The following is a 25,694-nucleotide window of genomic DNA, read 5'->3' as shown; positions in this document are numbered from 1 at the left end:
TCTTTCTAGAACCTCAGTTTCATGCTGTTTTGTTTCTGGTGTTAATAACTTTAACAATAAAAGTGAGAGGATACCAAAGCTCTGTGGAATGGAATTACAGAGAGTGACATTTGAGCTGTATATGCACGTGCCTTAACTCTATGTCCCTGTAGTTTCACCTACTGTGTACTTGCTGGAAGAATTGTACAATGAAGTCAGCTAGGTCGGTTAGCTTCTCAGACAAGAAGCTTCAAAAGCAGAAAGGAGTTGCAGGTTTTGCAGAGCGAAATATCAGATCTCTGCAGAATGCAAACCCTCCCTGTATGATAGTAAATTCCTCTCTGCTGTCCCATGCTGTTCAATGGCACAGATGAATCTAAATATTACACAGGAACAATAGCGGAAAAGTATCAAAGAAGGGTGATTTGAACAGACCATTCATGCAGATGTTGAATATTTTAAAATCACATTTTATGATAATTCATGATGAATCAAGAAGTTATCATATTCATTCTAGAGTAAGAAAGGTTAGATATAAAAGTAAAATGATGGGATGTTAAAACTGTGCTGTGCAAGCTGTATGCTGCTATTTTAAACAGAAAACATGTTCTAAGCAACATAGGCATTTCGCTTGTGCTCTTCTTTGTAGCATCTGTTACAGGCATGCAACCACACTGAAGTGCAGAGCCAGAATTTGACTAGCGAGTCAGAGATGAATTAGGCATCCCATGTCTAGGTTCAGAAACAGCGGTCTTTCCCCTTTTTCCTGTTACAGCAGTCATCCATTACACACAGCAGGAGACCAGAATAATTGCACAGTATGTCACAGGACATTGTTTCAATAAGAAAAGCACATTTAAAAGAACAATGTCATGGCGTCTCTGAATGTTTGATTTAATCCAGTGTAGCCCTTATTTTTGGCTTGCTCTATAAGCAGTGACCTTACCTAGTTTTTCTACCCAAGACATTTTATGTTAATATGTTGCTAGCACATTTGGATAAACAAACAATTTTTATTAATACAACACTTCTTATACACTTCAGGGTAAGGCAGCAGAAATCTGCAGGTTCCTCATGCCATGCCCCTCACAACTCTACCCAGCCCCCACCAATTCATGCCCCTATGCGACAGTACCAGGAATCATACTAGGGAACTAAAAGTTCTCTGAAAGGATGTACATGAATCTAGCTTAGTGGAGAGCAAGGAACTGTTGCAATTTACTGCATTGATTTATAAATCCTCATTAACTACTACAGTGCACTGCTTAATTGGAAAACTCTACTTAATCAAGATGCCTCCTAGGGAGCCAATTTACACCTAATGGTACTTGATAGAAAGGACAGCTGCTTAACTGGGATATAATTTTGTTTAACCGGGACACCTTCAGGTGACTTAGTGGTGCAGGTCTGTTTGTTGGCTCTTCTACCAGGAGCCTACAGTTGCCTCCTGGTTTGCTCATTGTGAACTACCTATATTCAGAGGGGCCACCTCTCTGAGCTGCCCAACTCAAACTTGGGACAAATAGCAGGTTCCTTCCCTGCCTTATCCAAAGTTCATGGCATTATTCACTAATGGGAGAGGGTCACTGCAGCTCCTCAGGCAGCACTGTTGCCAACTCTCAGTATTTGGTGTTTTTCTTAAAGCCCCAGCTCCTAGAGCCATGTGATTATATGAGAATCTGAGCTTTCAACTAAAAAGTGTCTAGCCCCCACAGTGGCTGAGAAAAGCTCAAAAAAAAAAATGAATCCACAAGATACAAAAAAATCCATTAAAAAAAAATCACACTATATGATCAGTCGTGATTTTTGAAGGCTTGGAGTTGGCATTTCTTCCAGCGTTTATTACTTAAAAAGCATTTTCTGTTAATTGGTGGACATCTGCTGTCAGTGAGATAAAAGGGCACATGCTATGTAAGCCAATTCTACTTTGACAACAAATAACTAATATTTTTCTTTCAGTAGATAACACATGGTTATTCTTTTAACAGAGATTCTTTTGAGGAGGATCTGCTGGTTATTAAACAATTGTGCAAAAAGAATACTCTGATCTATTGTTTTCCTGCATGATTTTTCCATTGCACGTTACCTTTAGGTACAGCAAAAATTAGTTCTTTTTACTGCATCTCTCCTCTGCTCATTTAGGGCCAGACTGTGTTATTAAAGCACAGCCTTGAACAGGAAAAGCTGTGGAACTGCAGTATGCCTCCCGGGGAGCACAACTGTGGTGGCAACCCACCCCTTTGGAGATTACAGTATGTGCCCTTATCCAAAGCTAGCAATGCAATACTGGCTAGTGGAGCTATACTGTGCCTGATTTCAACCATTTTTGGGATGGCTTGCACCACAGTGGGGTCTAGTAGAGACTAGTCCCTGCACGCTGGAGAAGGCATAGACTACAATTGTTTTATGTCCTGCTGAACAAGTTTGTCCTTTTATACTTCCATTTAAACCATGCTCAGTTGCACCCATCGTCAGCGATATATAATTTTTGTAGTGTAGACAGGATTAAGTAAGGAAGAGAAGGCTCATATGCACTCCACCAAGAGCCACATCTGAACAAGAGGCAGCCACACTTGGCTTTTAAAAACCCCAGACTATTTTCGATTGGTTCCTACAGAACATTAGTGACCCAGGTTTATCATTTAAAACAAGTGTTAAAGAGGGCTCCACTTTTAACAACATTCAACAAAACAATAAATGGACCCAACTGGTGTAACATTTCCTGTAAATACTATGGTGTCTTTATGCTTTTTGGTCAAGTATGTGTTCGCCTGCACTCAAACTTGATGATTTTCATTTAAAAAAAAAACACCACCACCCTCAATTGAGATGAGTTTGACCACCCAGCTTTCAAATGCAGAAGTTATAACACTGTCTTCTTCACTGCAGTTGTTTTCAGTTAATATTTAATTACACGCTAATCTCTGAGTGCATTTCCATACATTGTGGCTCCCAAGATAGTTAGCTCACAATTGCTAAATCTAAACATCAGAAAATAGACAGGCTCATAACAGCCCGTTTAATAAGAGTGCACATGCTCAGAGGCACTCATTATTAAATATAAGATCTTGTCTTGTCCAATAATATGGTACCACCATGGGTTTTGATTAACTGTATTAGTTAAAAGTTGGGCAGTTCAGCTCTCAGCACAAAGCAGGTAACATCTTGCACCCTAATGAGGTACCCTCAATGGTATGCATCCGATGAAGTGAGCTGTAGCTCACGAAAGCTTATGCTCAAATAAATTGGTTAGTCTCTAAGGTGCCACAAGTACTCCTTTTCTTTTTACTTTTTTAGGTTTCTTCCTGCTCGAATTCTCATTATTTTTGCTTGTATGCAAGTTTAAGGCAAGCAAATGGCTCAGCTATAATAAAGTTGCACCCAAAAGAACACTAATGCTCTCCAGGGTCCCAAGTGTGAGACAGAGTCATTTTGTTAGGGGGAAAAAAACAGTACTTTCAGAGCTACAGCATCAGCGCTCTAATGGCCTGAAAAATGGTTGCATTTTGGGAGTTTAACCCTAGAGGAGTTACCACTTCTCTTCTAAGAAAAAACAGAGAAGGGTAGTTAAGTTTTTTACCCTTTGTTCCCGAAAGAAGAGGTACAAGGCCTTATCTGGTCAGGGATGAATCAGTCTGTGTTCCAGCAATACAATACATTTGCCCCCAAGAAACCTCCTTAAGCACCAGCAACAGCCCATTATAGTAAATGTGATGAAAGTCATTTCATAGGACCCTGTAGCAATTTTTTGCTCTCTCAGCCTGTATGTGCAGATTTTAAATAAAATGAGATTAATCTATGCCTCTGATCCTCAAAGGAGACTGATGAATCATGACAATGTCACACAAATGAGTCACTTTAGATGACTCACACATTCAGCATAATTATCTAGCCGGTCTTCAGCAAATATAAAATAGTGAGTCATCATATTGCAGAAATGAGGACTATGTTGCATGAATGGGGGAGGAAATTTAGAAAAATTAAGAGTATCAGTTCTGTAAGCAAACTTATACTAGTTGCCTAAACTAATTTATTTTCATATGCAATCTGAGACACAGGTTTCTTCTTAGCTCTGATCATGTTTTATTAAAATAAATACCCTGCAATTTTGATATACAGGCAAGATTCCTCTTTAAATGTTTGTTTGATTTTATACATGTATGTAAGTTAGTCTTGTTTTTTTCCCCTTTAAAGCTGCTACATAACAAAATATCTTCCAACTCATACAAAATAGCACATTTTTCACTGTAAGAAGTGGTCTGTGTTATTGTTACAAAAGTTGTGTACAAAAACCCTTCAAATATGCAAAAATTCCAAAATACACTCTGACAGCAAATGCTCTGCGAACACTTTATTACACAAATTACATTCAGCCTCAGAAAATAGTATTTTAACAGTAATACTATCTAAAAATAAGACATCTCAGAAACACACCAACTAAGGAGGAAGAAAAAAGAATTAAATAGAGACTTTTTCTCTCTCTCAATGCAATATTATGTGATTTTAAAAAAATAGAAGAAGATTTAGTAGCTTTGTTTTCTTGTGGCACTGTATTTCCTCTGTACTGCAATAGTTTAAGGATATTGAACAGGAAAGGCACAAAAGAAAGAAACTGACAACTGAAATGTCATGAGGAAAATATTGTGCTAAAGCAGATAATGGGACTTATTTACAAATACAGAAAAGGTCCCAAAACAGAAATGATAAAATACTACTACTTTAAATCAGTACTGCCATTAAAAGAGGATTGTTTTCTTTATTAAGATGTTCACATAAAGACAACGGCACTGATATAAAACTTCCACACACTCCTCCACTTAAAAAAAACCCCAAACCAAACTAAAACCAAACAAATCCCAGTGTACAGCCCCACGCAGACTAGTACAGTTTACAATTAAATACACAAAATCTTAAACGTGCTAAAGGGAAAAGGAATCTGATGTTCTTGGTAGAATCATTCAATGTAGAATAAATCAAAGGCTGGTTTCATGATGAGGAAGATACTGGTGGGGGTGGGGGAGCTGAATACTCTTCTTCTGAGTCTGTACCATCATCTTCATCTTTTTCTTGATCACTCCCTTCAGTACTAAGTCGGTCAAACCCTTTCCGACTGTAGCTTTTGTGGCTTGCAAAGAAGTTCCCAAGGTTAAGGCCTCCACTACCTTTTCCTGTAGAAAGGAAATACCTAAGGTAAGCTTTCCATTACTGAATTTGAAAAAAAAATTCCTACCACTCATCCATTACCCACTTTAATGACCCTTATCCTTTTCCCAAAAGCACCTTCCACCAAGCCCTCGAAGAAGGCCAGCACATGAACCATCTTGGGAAGCTAGGCACATAGGTTGTGGCAAACAAAATTACAAATGGGTTTTTTTAGAGCTTCCTTTAGGATTCAGCTATAACAACCGTCTGAACAGCATCTCGTGTGTCCTGACCAGTTTGAACATAATTAGCCATCCCAGAGGCAGCGCTTCATTTCATTCACTATAAGAAACAGGGATAACTCATTATGACAGGTACCAGCTTCTTGGCAGGAATGGCAGATCATCTTGAGCGGACATATAAAAGGTGGTAGGAGGAAGGCATTATATATATTTATAATAAAGAGAGAGCTGAGGAGGAGAGACTTCCCCCACCTCTGCCCTTGGAAAATCCCACTCCCAGCACCAAGGTATTAAATATACAGTATTTATTCTCAAACATGTTTCTGTGTTGACTTACTTGAATAAAATCTGAGTTATTGGACTCTTAACAGTCAAAGATATCTTGCATTTTACTTACCTTGAAGTCTGCCCAAGATTCTTCCTGAACTTGATTCAAGTTTGTGGTCTGCATCAGCTGAAAAGATAAAGCAAATTTCAAAATAAGCATCAATGGCCCTATTCTGAAACAGTGCATTTTCTGATACTGATCAGCAGTTGAGAGAAAAATTGATATTGTCCAGTTTCATGGTTAGGGTAGAATTCTAACTCATAGTGGGAAAAAGGACACACTCTTTATTTTCAGTTTGTGCCATTCTTTCTATACGTCATTGCAGCCATTAAGATGATTAAATTCTCAGTCAAATCCGAGAACCACTTTCTCAACTGCTGGCTTTTGTGATCGTGAAGACTACAGTTGGAGAAGAACAACTTCATCACTTACACTGTCTGGATAATTATATTCCAGCACACTGCAAGTTGTAGTAAGACATGCCAAACAGTACTATACTTCTGTTCTCATTTGGACATGCATGTGGTACAGTTTGCTCTTGAAACACTCTAGATCCATGGTAGACACTTCAATGATCTCCAAATTTCTTGAGCTACTGGAAAATGATAGTGATTCTCCCACTGCAAATCCAAAGGAAAACAAAAAAACACAACCAAATTGTTTTTTCTACACACTACTTTGTATATACTCATAAATCAGTGCAAAGAATTTGCAGAACTAAGTGATTTGTTTTTACCAGTTTAAATATATTCTAGATATTTAACAAAGTCCAGTTTTATCAAAATGTTCCCATCCACTGTAATTTCAGTTACTCCAAAATGCACTAGAAGGAACAAATCTGCATGCTGGGAGATGGACAGGTAGATTTAAGAGGTCTTATTCATATCTGCTTTTTATTATGATTTAGCCCTCTGGAGTGTTTGCATATTTAACACTAAAAACAACAACTCCTCATGCAGTATTACTTTTCAATGCTGAACATTTGCAAGCAAGATTTTCTTCCACCATTATCACTGCACTTCAAACTTTATGCATTTTGTGTGAGGATTTCAATTACATTGGGTCTGTAATAGTGGTGGAACTATGTTATTTGCACAATTCATGTATGTTTTATTCTGTCTGTTTTACCAACTTTTTATGGCATACAGATAATCCAGGAAATGAACATTTAATTGCTAATTCATGTGACAGTTTCGAAGAAAGTAAAATGTGTTATAATAGGTTACTACAGTATGAACTGGAGACAACGTCACAGTTTTAGCACTATAAATACGCATTAAGAAGGTCACAGCTGGATTTCAAAGGGATGAAGGCACATACATAATAGAAACGTATGTATGACTCAGAAAATGCATGAGATAGTAAGTGAACTACCATTTATGTTCCCCTCAGACATTTTTTGTTAATGTTTGCAATTTGTTTATTTCTGGGAAATCCTGTAATACTGTTTATATCTTTCAGAGTAGCAGCCAGGTTAGTCTGTATTCGCAAAAAGAAAAGGAGTACTTGTGGCACCTTAGAGACTAAGCAATTTATTTGAGCGTAAGCTTTCGTGATGCATCCGATGAAGTGAGCTGTAGCTCACGAAAGCTTACGCTCAAATAAATTGGTTCGTCTCTAAGGTGCCACAAGTACTCCTTTTTGTTTATATCTTTATCGGTCTTTTTTTTTTTTTTTAAAGCTGCACTTATTTTGAAGAAAAAAGTATTCTAAGCTTTCCCAACATGAAAAGCATCTCTAAGTACATTATACATTGAATTTTAAAATAAAGGATTTATCTAAATCAAAATAATTATAATCAGAAGGCTCTTTCTGGGATTTCAGAACCAGTTTTACCCTGATAACAACTAAAGGGAAGATTTAGAAGGAAATACTGAAAAAGTGGTTTATTAAGGTACAATAATAAATGTATTTACAGACACAGTCATTTGTGGATGCCAACACAGGATTAGAATGCATTGCCATGGTACCTGTACACAGGATTAAATACAGACAACAGGACTCTTTTCATAATTTTGGCCCTGCCTGTTCAATGATGTCTTTGAATAATAAAAGTCTGTTGTTCTGGAATTTAAGAGTTATTCATGGTTACCTCCATAGACCCTTGTCTTCCTCCATCGAATAAATACAGCAATTGCCAACAGGACAACAATAGGAATAATTAGAAGAGTTGTAATAAGAACAAAGGAAATTCCAGGGCTGGCCTGTTCGACAATATGATGTTTTTCCCACTTCTTTTGAGACTCCGTTGAAACAGGTTTGTTTTTCAGTCTGGCTTCTATAACTGTCTCTGCTTCTTTAAGAAAAGAAGAGAATTGACATCGGTATCTTGGCATTTCAAGCAACATGCTTGAAAAGAACATGCTAATGCCCCGGAAATTTTCAGTAATTAATAATAGGCACCATTAAAACTATAAAATGACATGCTCACGGGATTTCTTAGCTACTGCTGGTGTCATCTCAAGAGCCATGCAGGGGAATAGAGATATAACTTTCTAAATGTCTGAGAAGATTAGAGTGTACTCTCTTTATTTCTCTAATATTTGCAGTTCAGAGGATGGAGATGGAACAACTGTCAGGGAGAGTTGCTCCTAAAGAATTCCAACATTTGAATGATGGGAAAATCCTGAAGCATTCCATTGTTATAACAAAGCAAGGCATGACATTACTTTCTCAGGAAGACATCCCCTTACGTTAGCTGCATAGATCCTTTTGCAAGTAACCGGTTACATTTTTGTATTATCAAGAATAAAAAGGGAATGTATTTGTTACAGTCCTTGAAACAATTAACCCAGAGGGGATTTGTATGTATGTGTGTGTTCGTTCAGAGCAGCTCACACTTTGCGAGATAGGCATTAATTGTATTGTGGTTGCATTTTATCCACAACTTTAGTTGCTAGAATTATGCCATGTGAAATGATTCCACCAGTTCATTTCCTTTTCCCTACAGTGCCATGGAGGAGGATGAATGGGAAAAGGAGGTTGATGCTATTGGTAGACTATAGTTATCAAGGAGGAACATGTGCCATATTGAGAAGGGAGCTGGATAATATGATCCCAAAAAGGTGCAATTTCAGCTGTGAAGTTTGACATGTGTGTATTGCTAGTAAATCTGTACAGCTGGTAATGTTTTGGATGAACTCCAATAAAACTATATACACTTCAGTATTTTCTACCGGGGTAGCCAAAGTGTGGCCTGTGGAGTCAAGTAAAGTCCAGAGAGTTCTATAATGCAGCTGTGAGTTCCCTTAGTCTTTAATATGGAGAAGTGGCAGCCAACGATTACCAGGTCCCAGCATGAAATGAGCCACTGAAACTTCTTAGGGCTTGTGTTCACTGGGGCATTTGAGAAAGTTACCTACACTTGAGTTAACTTCTCATGAGTTAGCCTTGGTCAGGTGAGAGCAGTCACACTGTAAAATGGTCGAGCTGCACAGTGGTTGGATTAGCAGCTGACTGAGTAACCAAGTCCCCACTGCTTTACTAGCTGGAGCATCAGCAGCACTCAAACTTCAACCCACAGCCCCTGACAGGCCAGCTGGCTTTAGTTTAAAGCCGCAGTTCCCAACATTTTCCCTGTATGACCCCATTTTCACATGTATTGCTTCCTGCGACCCCAGACAGCATGGAGGATGCCATTTTTAAATGGAGTTGTCCTTGCAGCTTGACCTCATACGCAGTTTATGTGTGAAGTCAACTGCAGCATGTCGGACACCATTTTGTTTTACAAAATGGCATCCTCCACACAGTATGACCTCGCACACATATGGTGTGTGTGAGGTCACGCTACATGGAGGGTGCCATTTTGTAAAATGGCATCCTCTGAACACTTGGGATTGCAGCAACCTTACGTGGGATCATGACCCAAAGTTTGGGAATTGCTGGTTTAAAAATATCACTTAACTCGAGCTAAAATTTGTGTGTGTGCACAGGAGTCAGGCTAGGGGCAACACTTCATTTATATCTCAAGCTAAAACTTTAGTGAAGACAAGCCCTTATTCTCCATGGACCACACTTCTGTAATGAAGATGAGAATTGTTGCAGACTGTTCAATTTTATGCCTAAGTAGGCGTTACCTTTCAGTTCCCAGCAAATTCTTTATGTTGCTCTCACTTTGACACAGCAGAGTTGGTACTGGGGACAGCCACTGTGACCAGAGAGGGGACTGAGTTCTAGTTTAGCTTCTAGGAAGTGTAAATCAAGACATTTTAAAACAAATTTATTTTGTTTATATTCCATTTTCTCCATTTTTAATAAATCTTGTTTTTATTAAGACTACTGTTTGGGTGTATCCCAGGAGAAGAGAACTCCACAACTTCTATGAGGAGGGGTTGCAGGATGAAAACTTTCTGGAACCTACATCCTGGACTCAATCTTGGCCAAGGAGCATGGAGAGAGGAGTCCACTCCCAGTGCACTGTGCTGCCATCAGGCTGCATCAAACAAACACACGAAGGGAAAAGCCAGAAGAACAAGGAGGGTAAGTTGGTGGAGGTGTTTGACCTGGGAACATAGGGTGAAACTTCAAGCAAAATGAAGCCACAAATTCTGTTTGGAACTGAACCCTGTCTAACCCCAACCAATAAATTCACTCCTTTGAAATCTGAACACTTTAATTCATCCTGGAAAGTATGAAAGTATATTGCCAGTTCAGTCATACAGCCGCCTTCTCCTTCCCAATAAGGTGCATACTGTACCCTTTAGCATTATAGCAATGGATAGACTAACCTATTTTATGAAAATCTCACTGATTACTTGACTGCTCATTGGTAACAGATTACAGATTGTGACTATTGAAAGGAAATAGGATTTAGGCTCTTTGCTCACTTGGGTGCATTTGAAAATACTCTGATTCTAGAACTGTATTTGGTTGCCACATAAGATTAGAAAAGGGGTTTCTAAGGAAATTCTTTAAATTTATTTATTTATTTATTTAAGAATTTCGAAGAAACTTTTATGGCATATTTTTGAGAAACATTTTTAATTAGTAAAAACACAACTTCATACTAATATCATGGACTAATTTATTTTATATTATTTTAAACTTTTTAAAAAAACTGCTGCATCAGAAACCTTTTCTGATATTATATTAGATGAATTTAAAAGCTTGCTATACGTCGTATGAACATATATATATGCATAAGTGCAATATTTGTATGTATATTTATAAAATTATATCGTTTGTTTTGTGAAATGCTCTCCAAGTTTTGCTATGTAGTGAGGCTTCACATTTTATGGGTCATGACAGAGAATGACTGTGGGGGCTTTTATAGATCTTTGGCTGCTCAGGTAGCAGCTATAGCTAAAGGCACTTTCTGATGTTAATCAGTTTTCCAAATTTGTGTCTCATTTTGAGATTAGACTACTGTAATAAGAGCACTCTACCATCTGTAAGTTATAGCTAGTGCATACCACATCAATCCACATTAAGCAGAACATCACACAGAAAGTATATTATATCTATACATTTTACTCCTGGGGGAATTCTGTGCCACTACATACGAGCAGAATTTATGTCCCCAGCAGATTTTATTTTCTCTGCAGAATACAGATTCTGCTGGACTTACACCTTTCACCCACCAAGGGCTGCTGTGGTTCCAGAAGAGAGGGCAACCAGCTGGTGGAGAGGTTGCGTTCGTCAGAGCAGGGCCAGGTAGGAGGCACCAGACAGAATTGAGCACATGGGGCTGCTGACATGGAGTACAGAAGGGCTAGTGGGGGAGGACAGACTGGGGCATAAGCTTAGGGGCTAGTAGGATGACAGCATTATGCCAGGGGCTGAATGGGAGGGTGGCTGCAGGGCCCCATGGGGACAGGGGGTAGAGAGGAGCAGGGATTCATGGGTGTAGGAGGGGGAGATTTTTGGTAGCCCAAAGTGCAGTAGCATGCCTAGACCACTGCCCACAGCCGGCATACCAATTGTTATATTCATTGCTGAAAGCAGCTAGAAAGGCAGTTGCTGAATCCTTAGCACAACTAACAGACCAGCAGGGGAGGGGAAAGTGAGTGACAACAAGGAGTGAACATGACCCAGTGCCCTCCTGACTTGAGTTTTTGCTGAAGCATGCAGTTGTGCAAAATGAAAAGTCTGGCCATAGTTAACTATTGTTATGTGAAATACAGCTGGTTAACTGAAGAAAAATTCCCTGCCTGACAGGCTGGAAAACTCCACACACAACTTCAGCTCAGCAGTTTTTTGATGAACAAGCCATGTAATACTAACAAACTGGGTATAAAAAGATGAAGAGATCTGAGCTCAGAGGACATTTGAATACTTGGGATATTTTGAGACACCTCTCAAGTTCCCCTGCAGATGGCTAGCTGGCCACTGGAAGTCTACAGATATCCACTTGAGACCTTGGGTAAATATTAAACTGGGGTTAATTTGGGGTGCTCTACTAATGTGCTGCAGACATGTGTAAGTACTTGATGTGACGTTGCACTCCATACGTTTTATGGAAATATGCTTATGAATATGACATAACTGGAATATGCTTTATGCTAAATACTCCTTGTACGGGGTCATTAGAAAGCTTATAATCTACTAAGTATGTTCACCCTATTTGTTTGCACGTATTATTTCTATGTCTGGAGTTAGGAGAATAAGATATAAACTTGTATCACTGATGTAAACATATTAAGTGGGGGCCATTAAGGGTGCTCCAGAAACAATCAGTTGAAAATGGCCTTAGTTACTTGAAAGTCTTCCTGTGTACGTGTGGGCCTGCCCATGGGGAACGGGGACTAGGGGTCTCACAGTGACATGTGACCATGTCACCTGATAATGAAATCCATCTTAAATCTGGTACTTTTCCATTTAGGAGGAGGGGTGGGGACCCAAAGAGAAAAGATTCCTGCCTTGTGCTAAAGCTATAAAAGGGGGTGGAACAGAACAAAGGGGGCAGCCAGTCATGAGAAAGCCCCTGCCTACCACCTGAGATGTCTGCTGGAACGAACAAGAACTATACCAGGGGAAAGGATTGGCCCCAGACTAGGAAGGAGTGTAGTCTGTGAAAGACGCTTATTGGAACATCTCTGAGGGTGAGATATTATCTGTAATCAGTTTCTTTAATGTATTAGGCTTAGACTTGCGTGTTTTTGCTTTATTTTGCTTGGTGACTTTGTTCTGTTATTACTTGAAACCACCTAAATCCTACTTTTTATACTTAATAAAATCACTTTTGTTTACTAGTAAACCCAGAGTAAGTGATTAATACCTAGGGGAGCAAACAGCTGTGTATCTTTCTCTATCAGTGTTATAGAGGGCGGACAATTTATGAGTTTACGCTGTATAAGCTTTATACAGAGTAAAACGGATTTATTTGGGACTTGGATCCCATTGGGAACTCGGTGTCTGGGTGCTGGAGAGGTAACCTGCTGAGCTGTTTTTGGTTAAAGACTGCAGCTTTGGGGGCATTGGCCCAGATCTCGAGTCTGTGTTGTTGCAGGCTAGCGTGTCTGGCTCAACAAGGCAGGGTTCTGAAGTCCCAAGCTGGCAGTGAAAACGGGCTCAGAGGTAATTTCAGCACATCAGGTGACAGTCCCAAGGGGATCTCTGTGACCAAATCCATCACACTTTAGACTAAATAAAGTAGACGCTTAGAGTGAAAGCACCTTTGTTTGCCTGCTTACATCAACTATCTATTGGCCAGACGTGCCGTGTCCCCCATTGATTTATTTCCTGTCATCACCTTGCAAAGAGTAAAGTTACCAAGAGCTCTGAGTTCAGCAAAACCCCGGGTAACATGGAGAAGGGAGCTGCAGACACAAATTGGGACGTGGGGTAAGAGGGTGCAGAGATACATGGGGACGCGGGCAGATGTGCCCAACTAAAATGGGAGAGGCTAGGGGTCAGCCAGGGCCTACATGGGGGAGGCTCCCCAACTCTGTACAATCCCTTCCCACCCCCAACCCCTCCAAAAACCTGTTCCATACTTCTCCCATCCACACACAACCACTCTCCAGGTTTGCTCCCAGGCTTCCTCCCTCCCTCTACCCCAAGTCTTTGCACTTCTTCTGAGGGGTGCAGGAAATATGTTTATGTATTGTAGTTTAAATGAATTACTCAAAGTTCTGTATTAATATGTCTAGTAAGGAATCTATTTGTCAAAATTTTTTTCCTAGATTTTTTTTTTCCTCTGTATTGTTACAGACATACTTGCTGACAGGTATTTTGAAATAAATTACCAACATAATTGAAACTGGCATGGTTATATTGACAAATGTAATAAACAGAATTTTAAAATATTGTGTGCAGTATTTTTAATTTTTTGGCCGAGAATTCCCCCCAGAGGAACATTTGCTGCCTATTAGCTTCCAGGGGGAAGCTAAAAACTATTGATTTTAACCTACGTGCCCCGAAGTTGTATAGCAAGTGGTTATTTGAAAGACTCTCTCTGAATCTATGTGATACTACTGAACTATTCTAATCTAGATATCCCTGATTAAATGAGAGGCGGCAGCTAGCAGGGTACCTTTGCCAAAAAAGCCTCAGTGCTGCTATGGGCTTTTCACCCTCATCTGCCTCATCTGGATTTGTTGCACTTCCAGGCATATTTTTCTGCTGAGTACTTTGGGTGAGATTGTCTGATGAGAGAAGAGGATGCTAGTATTATCGTGTCTTAAAGGCAGTCTACTTTGTACTAACATGTTTACATTTAGTGATGTTGATGTTTTTTTCATATTTCCATTTATATCTAAAGCCTGGTGCTCTGAATTCTGCCAAAGTAAAAACAGTATAACTACAGTGCATTTTTTTCAGGGTAAATTACCACTTCTTCTGTAGAAGAGACTTGTGTAATAGACTATTATAATTTTAAAATAATTCCTCTTCATCTACCTTAGATCATTACCTTACCCCCTTTAAACCTTGTGCTATCTATGTTTCTTTACCTGCCTATTTTAAGTCCCTACGTTCTTTTGATTCTTTTCTCTTTGAATTCATTTTCACCCTGTTATTTTGAAAAAAAGGGGGAAAAAAGTAGATTGGAGGAACAAATTTGAGCAAAAGAAAATGCTTTATGCCATTATTAATAATGTAACCAGCACTGTCAATATGCTGTACAGACTAAATAAAAAGAAAATGGAACCAACAGCTATTTCAAATATGCTACTATTTTTTTCTGGATAATTGAGACAACTACATACCACAGCCACTTCTGCATCTAACAGAGCTGATGCCGATGCTATTTTGTGGATAATGGAGGGTCATACAGGACAGTCCATTGGGTACATTTCTGAGAGACACTTTTCACCAGTGAAGTTGAAGTGTTTGATTCTCCCATTATATTGGGTCTACCAGCAATGCAACATGCTACCCTATGTCCCCTCCCCATGCCAGTTCATTGTAACTCTGAACTACAGAAAATGATAGCAAAAAATTTAATTACTGTCAGACTAGTTAGCATTCCCTCCCTGATATTTCCTGGCAAGAGTATTTACAAAGCACAGAAACGCTTTCCAGTACAACTCTGGTATGCCCATTCCCATAAGGAATCTGACTAACCTTTTATTTCCTGCACTTCAATACCAGCCTTTTTAACTGATCGATGCTCCATTTCTGTAACACAAAATTGCTCTTCAGGCCAACTGACATTTTAGAAAGACTCTTGACATCTTTACCAAATGTACAATCCTCTAGTAAATATCACATTGTGTCTGAACTTCACCAAAGAGCGTCAACTAACTATCAGTGTCATCAGAATCTTATGAAAGCATGAGCGTGATTCACAAAGGCAGTTCTCAATAAATGTCCAACTCCTGTGCCACAAAGTGGTTTTGTGGGCACATAAGAGCTCATCACATTTCATATGATTAACATGGTTGGATTTAATTAGTAATAAATGGGACATTACCAGGGGAAAAATCTAAACCCTGGAGGAAGGTGTGGGGATATAGTAGGTAGTACTTTGCCATTAGAGGCTTCATTGAATCAATACCCCAGTATGGCATTTGGGGCATTGTGATACTGGAGGTGGAGTCTTTCAGGTGAAATAAACAACCCAAGGTTCACGTTTTATTAAAAATCCTACGGCACTTTGCACAAGAGTTGGGGTATTAAATCTAGTGCCTTGGCCAAATTCCAGCATAGCAATTTCATTCTCCCAAACCGAACTTACCTCTGAAATTCCAAGGGACATTATTCTTCGCTTCCTGCCCAAACTGTGTTGCAGCTGCTATATAATATGAAACAGCCACCACATTCTATCTCAGAAGTGGCTGTATTTCATCAGTGGGTGAAGTAATTCTATACATGCAGTTTGCAATATGGTTTATAAAGCATTTTGAGACTTTTGTGGACGAAAAGGTTTTATATAACATAAAGATAAGTACTTAAACAGTGGAAGTGTCATCCTATCTGAAAAGGCACATTCTGAAACATTTCACTAGTTCCAAATTCTTAACACTATTTAGGGGAAAGAGGAGGAGGGGAATCAATGGCTGATACTATGCTAACATGTGGTCTTGGACAGGTGGGTGAGGACCAGTTTAACAATGTTATCATAAATTAGATACAATTAAAATTAAAATGGACTCAGTTTGGACTTCTGGCTTTACTTCAGCCGCAGAGAATTTCCTGTATCACAACCTCTAAGTAAACAGAGGGCATTGTCAACAAATGATACATTACAGAACTGGAAAAAATTAATCTTAAGCATTTGTTTAAATACGTACAAACGATGTAACAAGAAAAATACTCACTGGGATATACAATTTCATATGAAGCTCTGTGACAAATTAGTTAATCTGCCCAGGATTCATATTTGATATAGACCAGGAATTAATGTTACAAACGAATGGTAAAAAGAGCAGCCAGTTTTTTGCGAAACATGCTTATTTTAAGCAATGAACTGTGAACATGAACGTGGAAAAATAAAATTCAACTGTTTAGCTCAAGCAATGAAACCAATCCTTAATCAAGGTACAGACAATGGACAGGGGATATCAGTCACTGAGAACATGGTTTCAGGGAAGTATCTTTTAAAGTACAAGTCAAAACAAAAGCAACATACTTTCTGTGGAAGTGAACTTCCATACTGTTTTGGCATAAGCATCTCCAATGTACACTGTTTTGTCTTCTGAAGCAACAACGTCATGTGGCATCTCAAAGCTCTGTCAAGATAAACAGCCACAAATCACTCCTGAATGACTACACAATGTATTAGAATTAAAACACAAATGCAAAAGGCCTGTTTAATCAAAAATTTGAGATACAGAGCCAAATTTAGCTCTCATATAATGGGTGCTATAAGCTTATGCTGGTGCCAGGCCTTCAAAGGAAAGAAGAGACAGGAATTACATCTCCATCAGGTGTTCACTTCCTCCAAGGGCAGTAGTTATTGTCATGATTTATAGAGAGCTTAACATGCCATACATTGTGCAAACAATTCAAACCTAGTGATTTACACTTTTTTTGCACAGTCCATTTTTGTCAATATTTTGCTTAAACATGTAAAGAACTGAATGTGGATATTACTGTGCTACACAATTAAATTAAAAGCTAACTTGTTTATAAATATAGTAGATGGACAGAGGAGAGGGAAAGTGACGAATATGTATAGCCATCACATAAGTAGAGTGCACGTATATTTTATAGACATATAATATGCACTAAAGTAGAAGATTTTTATGTATAAACCTCCACATACTTGTATAGGCAACTGGCATTTCCTAACTTTTGAGTGCTTGACTTTACAACCTTGATGATATTTTAATGTAGGTTTTTTGGACATAATATAATATACTTCATCACTATTGCAGCTGTAAGCATTGATACAGAATCATTTACCCTCTAGTAATTCTAGCAAGGTGTATACCAAGTGGTTAGTTACTTCCAAAGCGGAATAAAATTAGTAAACTTAAGAATTGGGCCCAACAGCTGTAAACCAACAATATTAGTTTGCTTTCTCTCCCATAAGGTCTCCATATACTTTCAAGTCAGCAAATATCCCAATTACTGTACATTCTCAGCAGCATGGAAAGTGCTAAACCCCTTCACCACATCCCTACCCCCGCCACGCAGTCTTTCAAGGATTGAGATATGGGAGTGAAAAACAATGAGAATGTTTCCCATGTATTTGGGAATAAGAATCATGAGGCTGATCTTGTCTCCTACATGATAATGCATAGTGATATCCTCTATGTCATCAGGCCTAGCTAATTGTGTCTGAATATTTGAAATAAACAATTATTTCTGAATATTTTACATACTAATATATTTTCAATTGTTGCAAACAACTGCATATTTAACTCTTGGAATAGGTGAATGAAGGGCTCCTATGTTAGCTAGGGTTGCCAACTTTTTAATTGCACAAAACTGAACACCCCATCCCGCACCAGATCCCGAGGCCCTGCCCCTGCCCCACCCCTTCTCCAAGGCCCCGCCCCCACTCACTCCATCCCCCCACTCACTCCATTCCCCCTCCCTCCGTTGCTCACTCTCCCCCACCCTCACTCAGTTTCACCGGGCTGGGGCAGGGGGTTGGATGCGGGAGGTGAGGTGAGAGCTCTGGCTGGGGGAGCAGGCTCTGAGGATTTTGGGGTGCAGGAGGCGGCTCCGGAGTGTGGGCTCCAGCTGGGGGTGTGGGCTCTGGGTTGGGGCCGGGGATGAGGGATTTGGGATGAAGGAGGGGACTCAGGGCTGGGGGCAGGGTGTTGGGGAGGGTGTGGACTCCAGGAGGGAGTTTGGGTACTGGAGGGGACTCCAGGCTGGGGCAGGGGGTTAGGGTGCGGGAGGGGATTCTGGGCTGGGGCAGAGGGTTGGGAGGGGGTTGGGGTCCCAGTGGCGCTTACTGCTGCTCCCAGGAAGCGTCCGCCAGGTCTCTGCAGCCCCTAGGTGTATGGGTGGCCAGGAAGGCTCCACGTTCTGCCCTCGCACCCGCAGGCACTGCTCCCGCAGCTTTCATTGGTCACGGTTCTCGGCCAATGGGAGTTGTGGAGCCAACCAGACTTTTAACGGCCCAGTTGACAGTGGCAACTGGAGCCGCTGAGGTCAGTTTTCGACTGGGCATTCCAGTTGAGGACTGGATGCCTGGCAACTCTAATGTTAGCATGCTGGCAAAAATTAACTCCTAGCTTCGAGAAGTTGCATAATTTACTGGAGCAAATTATTAATAAACAGTTTTTTGTGCCAGATAACATACTGTGAAAGACAAACCAGGGGCAATATCAAGGTACATAACAGCGTTAATTCAAGTCCATCTCGTAGTATCAGTCACTAACTGGTTCTCATAAAACCCACAGATAGTGTTTGCTGCAAGTGGTAATCTTTTCCTAGTTAAAAAGAATGGGGGAGGAAGGTAGTGCGGAGGAGAGGGAAGAGGCTGAAACATAGGGAAGGAAAGAATAATAAAATTGGATATTTGGCCTTTAATCTACAGAGATCAGTCTCTTCTTCTGTTTGGCTTTACACATCAAATTAGTTTCTTGGCTGGAACGCTATCCTTAGTTAAATGAGGGACTTCCATGAGAGGCAATAAGCTGCTTTGTACTGGGTAAATTCTAAGGCAGTACTTATGTGTTGTGCAATTTAAAACTCATTTACTTAGGGAAAAATGGACAATTAAATATCTTCTTTTTTCCATTGAAACTACTATTGCCGAATTGTCAGCAGTGAGCCTGATAGCTGACTTTAGCAAAGCTTTTGATACGGTCTCCCTAGTATTCTTGCCAGCAAGTTTAAAAAGTATGGATTGGATGAATGGACTATAAAGTGGATAGAAAGCTGGCTAGATCATCAGGATCAATGTGTAGTGATCAATGGCTTGATGTCTAATTGGCAGCCGGTATCATGTGGAGTGCCCCAGGGTCAGTCCTGGGGCCGGTTTTGTTCAACATCTTCATTAATGATCTGGATGATGGGATGGATTGCACCCTCTGCAAGTTCATGGATGACACTAAGCTGGGGGAAGAGGTAGATATGCTGGAGGGTAGAGATAGGGTCCAGAGTGACTAGAAAAAAATTGGAGGATTGGGCCAAAAGAAATCTGATGAGGTTCAACAAAGGACAAGTGCAGAATCCTACACTTAAGATGGAAGAATCCCATGCACTGCAACAGGCTGGGGACCAACTGGCTAAGCAGCAGTTCTGCAGAAAAGGACCTGGGGATTACAGTGGACGAGAAGCTGGATATTGAGTCAACAGTGTGCCCTTGTTGCCACAAAGGCTAACGGCATATTGGGCTGCATTAGTAGGAGCATTACTAGCAGATCGAGGGAGGTGATGATTCCCCTCTATTCGGCACTGGTGAGGCCACATCTGGAGTGTTGCGTCCAGTTTTGGGCCCCCCACTACAGAAAGGATGTGGATAAATTGGAGAGAGTCCAGCGGAGGGCAATGAAAATGATTAGGGGGCGGGAGCACATGACTTATGAGGAGAGGCTGAGGGAACTGGGCTTACTTAGTCTGCAGAAAAGAAGCGTGAGGGGGGATTTGATAGCAGCCTTCAACTACCTAAAGGTAGGTTCCAAAGAGGGTGGAGCCAGGTTGTTCTCAGTGTTGGCAGATGACAGAACAAAGAGCAATGGGGGAAGTCTAGGTTGGATATCAGGAAAAACTATTTCACTAGGAGGTTGTGGACTCTCCATCCTTAGAGGTTTTTAAGGCCTGGTTTGACAAAGCCCTGGCTGGGATGATTTGGATGGGGTTGGTCCTGCTTTGAGCAGGGGGTTGGACTAGATGACCTCCTGAGGTCTTTTCCAACCCTAATCTTCTACGTGCTCTACCCCCTACTAACACTGCCCTCAAGAGTTAATCCCTCTCAGAGCTAAGACCGTTTCATGAGTCTTGCACTGAGGAGCTATCGGCACAGGAGTGAGAATCCTTTAGAGATATCTTTAGAGAAGCAAATGTTGTTCCTGCCTTACATGCCTTTTCCAGATATCTTTCACACCGTTCAAGACACAGAAATCAACTGATCCCTCACTGGACAAATATTCCCATCAATGTAGGCACATCCTCTCTCTCACTCTTCAGCTTTAATTCATTGTCTTTCAGACTAATTTGGGAATTGTTATATTTCCAAAGAGATCAGTCTTAGGAATCCTATTTAGGATCAGCTTCCTGTTCAGCAGCAAGAAAACAACTGTCACATCAAGCCTTTTCTGTTCCAAGTGAGTACACTGGATGAATGAATGAAAGGGTGAACTAGTCCTGTTGGGTTCTGAAAGGTGATCTATTTCCTTACAACTGATTAATACATCCTTAACCTGAGAATCCCAACAATGATCTGCTATACACAGAGAAAAAAGTCACACTAAATATACGGAACCGTCAGCTAATATGGGACAATTATCCCCAATTTCCTGAATGGGATGGAGAATGATGCAGAAGGAATGATATAAATATTAACTACAAGCGTAGGGGCAGTTATCCTGCCAAATCACTAATAAATATAAGATCTCCCTCCCCCATGTCAAACTGTTTTAGGTTATTTGTCCCTTCCTAGGGGAAAGGATGCAGATGAGTGCTTTACTTGCTTTTATTTGTAAGAACCTTAAAAACGTTCTTGTATGAAGAAATATTGAATCAGAGCTTAAATAGCTTTCATTCATTTACCTCTCTGAAGATATTCCTGGGAAAAAGAATGGCATCTTTTCACTACAGGATATTTCTGAAAGTTGTGCAAATGGTTTACTATGCAGGCCCAAGAATCAAATTTTCAGCAATCCCCTTTAAGTGTGCACGAAAAGTTTGCCAATATAATTAAGGGAGTCAGCTTCAAACTTTGTCCTGATTATCAACATCCACTCCCTCTCAAAAAATAAAAACAACATCTCCACAGTCTTATAAGGTCTTTCTCTGCCTGGAAACAGTAGTAACACAAAAATTAAAAAGCATAAATTACTGTGTGGCATGTTTCTAAACAGGTTTGTGCAAAACCATGAATGTTGGTTTCAAGCCAGTTTATTTTTATTTATAGAATTGTGTATAGGTGCACAGCAATATATGAACACTGAGAAAGACAATGTTTGGCACAGCTTAAAATAGGATTGCAACAAATAGGGTATGAGATACACAATACTGGCAACTTCTGACACCCCTTCTTTGATTTACGATAGGCTAGGAGAACTTTTAGTATATTGTGACAAAGTTCCTTCTCTGCCTTGGTGGGTCCAGCGCTTATTGGCGGATTTGCTCGCCTCAGAGATTCACGGCAGCCCTCAGTTTGGCGACTTTTGCTAGTGGCTCGAACCTGCCATTCACTCAGCTAACCTCATCACTGGCTAGCATAGGGAAACAGAAGGAGAACAATCCCTGCTGTCTCTGCTGATCCACCTAGTGGGTTGGGAGACTGGCCAGGGACCTTCCCCTCTGGTGGGACCCACAGTCCAGGACAACTCCTCCGGTATCCAACAGGGAGTTGGGGGGAACCCAGGCCCGCCCTCTACTCTAGGTTCCAGCCCAGGGCCCTGTGGATCACAGCTGTCTACAGTGTTTCTTGTAACAGCTGTGTGACAACTACAACTCCCTGGGCTACCTCCCCATAGCCTCCTCCCAACACCTTCTGTATCCTCACCACAGGACCTTCTTCCTGATGCCACATAGCATTTGTACTCCTCAGTCCTCCAGCACCACGCCCTCACTCTCAGCTCCTTGCACGCCCCCCACTGACTGAAATGAGGTCATTTTTAAACCAGGTGCCCTGATTAGCCTGCCTGTCTTAATTGATTCTAGCAGCTTCTTAAATTGGCTCCAGGTGTCCTAATTAGCCTGTCTGCCTTAATTGGTTCCAGCAAGTTCCTGATTGTTCTGGAACTGCCCATGTTACCTTCCCAAGGAAAAGAGACCTCCTTAACCTGGGGCTAATGTATCTGCCTTCTATCACTCTCCTGTAGCCATCTGGCCTGACCCTGTCCCAATATTTAAAAATAACTTTAAATTACAGTATTACTTGAGTGAAAATTTGGTATCCCATAGTTCTACACTGGTCTTCTGCAAGGAATGCATGTAGTCACATTATATAAATTTATATCTCCAGACAGGAGTACTATTACTGTTTATATTGGTATATTATTACTGTTTAAAAAAATAAGAACTCTGAACCTCTACCCTTTCCTTAAATGAACTTGAAAGGCGCAGCTCAGTTTGGATAAGTCACCCAGTCTCATCTCTGACTTGCAATATCCACATGGCAATTTAAAATGTCAGTTGCGTAGTGAACCTTGGACAGCTGCTGTATTGAAACTTGTATTGTTCTGGGGTTTCACCTGATCAACAGTGTGCAAAGGATGCCTTAGAGTATATGAAGAAAAATTACAATCCAGTACAACATAATACAGCAGCCTCAGACCCTGGAATCATCCTGCTAAACGTTAAAGTTTGTATGAAGTGTGAGGGAGTTAGACATCAGTGTACCCATGTCCTAAATCCACCAAGAACACTGTGAAATACTGTACCTTTCTAACAGGAATGAAAGTGTCAATTATTTCTCCAGTGGAAAAATTCATCACAAATCCTTGCACTATGTCTCCAGGATACGGCATTCCATTAACTGCAAAGAGCAGACCACCTGCAACAAACACACACTCATTCATTAGTGACCTACAGATTATTCTCTTCTATTTACAAAATAGCATAAATAAAAAAGTTGCCTCAAAGAGACAGAATCAGAAGCAACTATGGAAGAACAAGAGCTCCAGACACAATTAAACATTTATTTAAATTGAATTAGGGAATGTTGGAAGCTGTGTAAACCAATAGGATGGAACAGGAAAGTCCTCCGAGGGAGTTACCTGCACTTCACCAGATTCAGAATGAATAGAGGAAGGGAAAAAGAAATCAAAAAGAAGCATACAAATTCCCTGGAAGTTTAAAATCTAGCAGAAATGAGCTGGAGCTCATCTCTGAAAAGATGATATCTGTAAGCATTTAAGGGTCAAAAGAAACGAGTCCTCCTTCTCTACCCTTTTTTGTCTTTTAAGCTTAATTTAAACAAACAAAACGAAACACCCGGTTTTCATAGAATCATAGAAGATTAGGGTTGGAAGAGACCTCACGAGGTCATCTAGTCCAACCCCCTGCTCAAAGCAGGACCAACCCCATCCAAATCATCCCAGCCAGGGCTTTGTCAAGCCGGGCCTTAAAAACCTCTAAGGATGGAGATTCCACCACCTCCCTAGGTAACCCATTCCAGTGCTTCACCACCCTCCTAATGAAACAGTTTTTCCTAATATCCAACCTAAACCTCCCCCACAGCAACTTTTGTCCCAGCAGTGGGCTGGTTTGGTCTGCACTGACAGAGTAAAAGACACCAGCTGGCACCCTGTTCAGAGTCAGGGTGTATGTGTGTGAGCATGATGAAAGATGGAGTACCTGTCTACCATAATGGTTAATTGGCTACTTCAAAGGGTACTGTGATGGCAGATTGGTTCTTGTGTGCTATGTGAGAGCACAGAAGATCCTCTCAACCACTTGGCATCCTTGGTTCCAGTTGTGTCCAAGACAAACAAAAACAAACAAAACAAAAACCAACTCAGGTTGGTTGCTTCAGCACTTTTCTAGAGCTTTTGCACTTCCAAATCTCTGAACAGGCTCTTCAGGAAGCAGTACTTCCTGTTTATGATGGACAAGAAGTGCTGTTTTAAGCATGGTATTCTCTCCCCTTTTGGTTTATTCTTTCTCCTGTTTTCACCACCCTTTTATTTTTCTTCCTGTTTTCTCTTTTCTACTTCCTTGTCTGGTTATTTTGCTCTCATCACTGTCATCCTCTTTTACCTGACCATTTCTCTCCTTTCATTCCCAAATACACCTCTCTTTCCTCATGCAAAAGAAGCAACACATACCCATAGTTACAGCACAAATAAAGTGATGAATACAGATTTCAAACCTGGTATGAAACTGTTTAAAAACCTTAGAAAGTATTTATGTCTACTGTTTACTTTGAGTTTTCAGGCCTCAGAATATAGGTGGTACATAAGATAGCAAACTGGAGGGTTCTTTTTATTTTATTTATTTATTTTTAAAATAGTAGCCGAAGAAGAGAGAGAAATGCAGCCACAATCTGAACATCCCTGAACTCTGGATTTAACTTTTTACTTTGCTCCCAACATAAACATACACATTTGGCTATTAAATTAAAAAAAACAAACAAACAAAAAAACCCCACACCACCTTAAGTTTTGGTATTTAAAAACAGCAACACCATCATGTAATTATTTTTTATTCTCCGATTTTTATTATTGTTCTCTAAGAAATTTGACAATTTCTTTTCCTGTTGTTTGGAAATATATTTTCCTGTTTCTCTAATGGAGCTTGTTATTTGACTGTGTAACCACGAAGGTAAAAAGTGCAAACAATATTGCCTATTTGTTGGCATTACATTTAAGAAAGTTCATTTCTTCATAATTTCTCGAATGGAAAGGTAGTTTTTTTCCAAAATTAGACAGTTGCAAAAATCTATATAATTTTGAAAAAGAACAAATTTCTGGCCTAAGATATGAGATAGTCTCTTAATTAAATAATATTGTGTGTTGTGTTATTGAAGTGATTAAGCATATAACTTAAATATGAAGAACATGAAAAAAGCCATTACCTGGAATATATGAAACTGCAAATAATTCTCTTCCAAACAATTTGTGTTTGATTTCTCTTGTGAACTCTCCAGTTTCTGACCTAAAACACTGAATTCGTCCATTTTCCCTGTCTGCTACACACAGCTGACCAAACTCAGGTACCAGTGTTAAGCTGTGAGGGATTCGGAACTGGCCAGGTTTGGCTTTGCCTACTGAAGTCTCTGCAAAAGAAAATATCCAAAAAATTCGCAATCTGAAATAATCATCTTTGGCTAGAAATAGTGTTATTCTACATTGTGCAATATAACCATGGGAAAAAGAATACACGATTCTCATTCCCACCAACAGTTTAAACCTAATAAAGTAAATGGAGTTATTTTCACTTTAAACCACGATACTGAAGGGAAAAATCAGGCACAAATGTTTGTACTGAAGTTACTTACTTCACCACAAAATGCTTGACAAAGAAAAAAGTTTCATATATAATTTCTT

At 40.1% G+C, this 25,694-nt stretch overlaps 1 protein-coding gene across 11 annotated transcripts in view; it reads right to left on the bottom strand.

The window, feature by feature from the left end:
• Window positions 1-4,038: 4,038 nt before the first annotated feature.
• PAM (peptidylglycine alpha-amidating monooxygenase) overlaps window positions 4,039-25,694 on the bottom strand; it is a 219,289-nt gene continuing 197,633 nt past the window's right edge. For 5 of the 11 annotated variants that reach the window (XM_073344599.2, XM_073344603.2, XM_073344608.2 and 2 more), the window contains 7 exons: window positions 25,223-25,423; window positions 23,088-23,200; window positions 16,703-16,802; window positions 15,196-15,249; window positions 7,784-7,987; window positions 5,761-5,817; window positions 4,039-5,147 (listed from right to left, as the gene is read on the bottom strand). In XM_073344599.2, coding sequence (XP_073200700.1) covers window positions 4,966-5,147; window positions 5,761-5,817; window positions 7,784-7,987; window positions 15,196-15,249; window positions 16,703-16,802; window positions 23,088-23,200; window positions 25,223-25,423 — 911 coding nt within the window. In that variant the 3' untranslated portion in view covers window positions 4,039-4,965. Of the gene's footprint in view, window positions 5,148-5,760; window positions 5,818-6,123; window positions 6,312-7,783; window positions 7,988-15,195; window positions 15,250-16,702; window positions 16,803-23,087; window positions 23,201-25,222; window positions 25,424-25,694 lie in introns of those variants that run through there. The other 6 variants (XM_073344602.2, XM_073344609.2, XR_012158986.2 and 3 more) reach the window with 5 other exon arrangements.

This window comes from Lepidochelys kempii, chromosome 5, assembly GCF_965140285.1.
Source record: "Lepidochelys kempii isolate rLepKem1 chromosome 5, rLepKem1.hap1, whole genome shotgun sequence".
NCBI lineage: Eukaryota > Metazoa > Chordata > Testudines > Cheloniidae > Lepidochelys > Lepidochelys kempii.
Note: the sequence above shows the minus strand (reverse complement) of the source record. Positions and strands in the feature narration are given on the sequence as shown.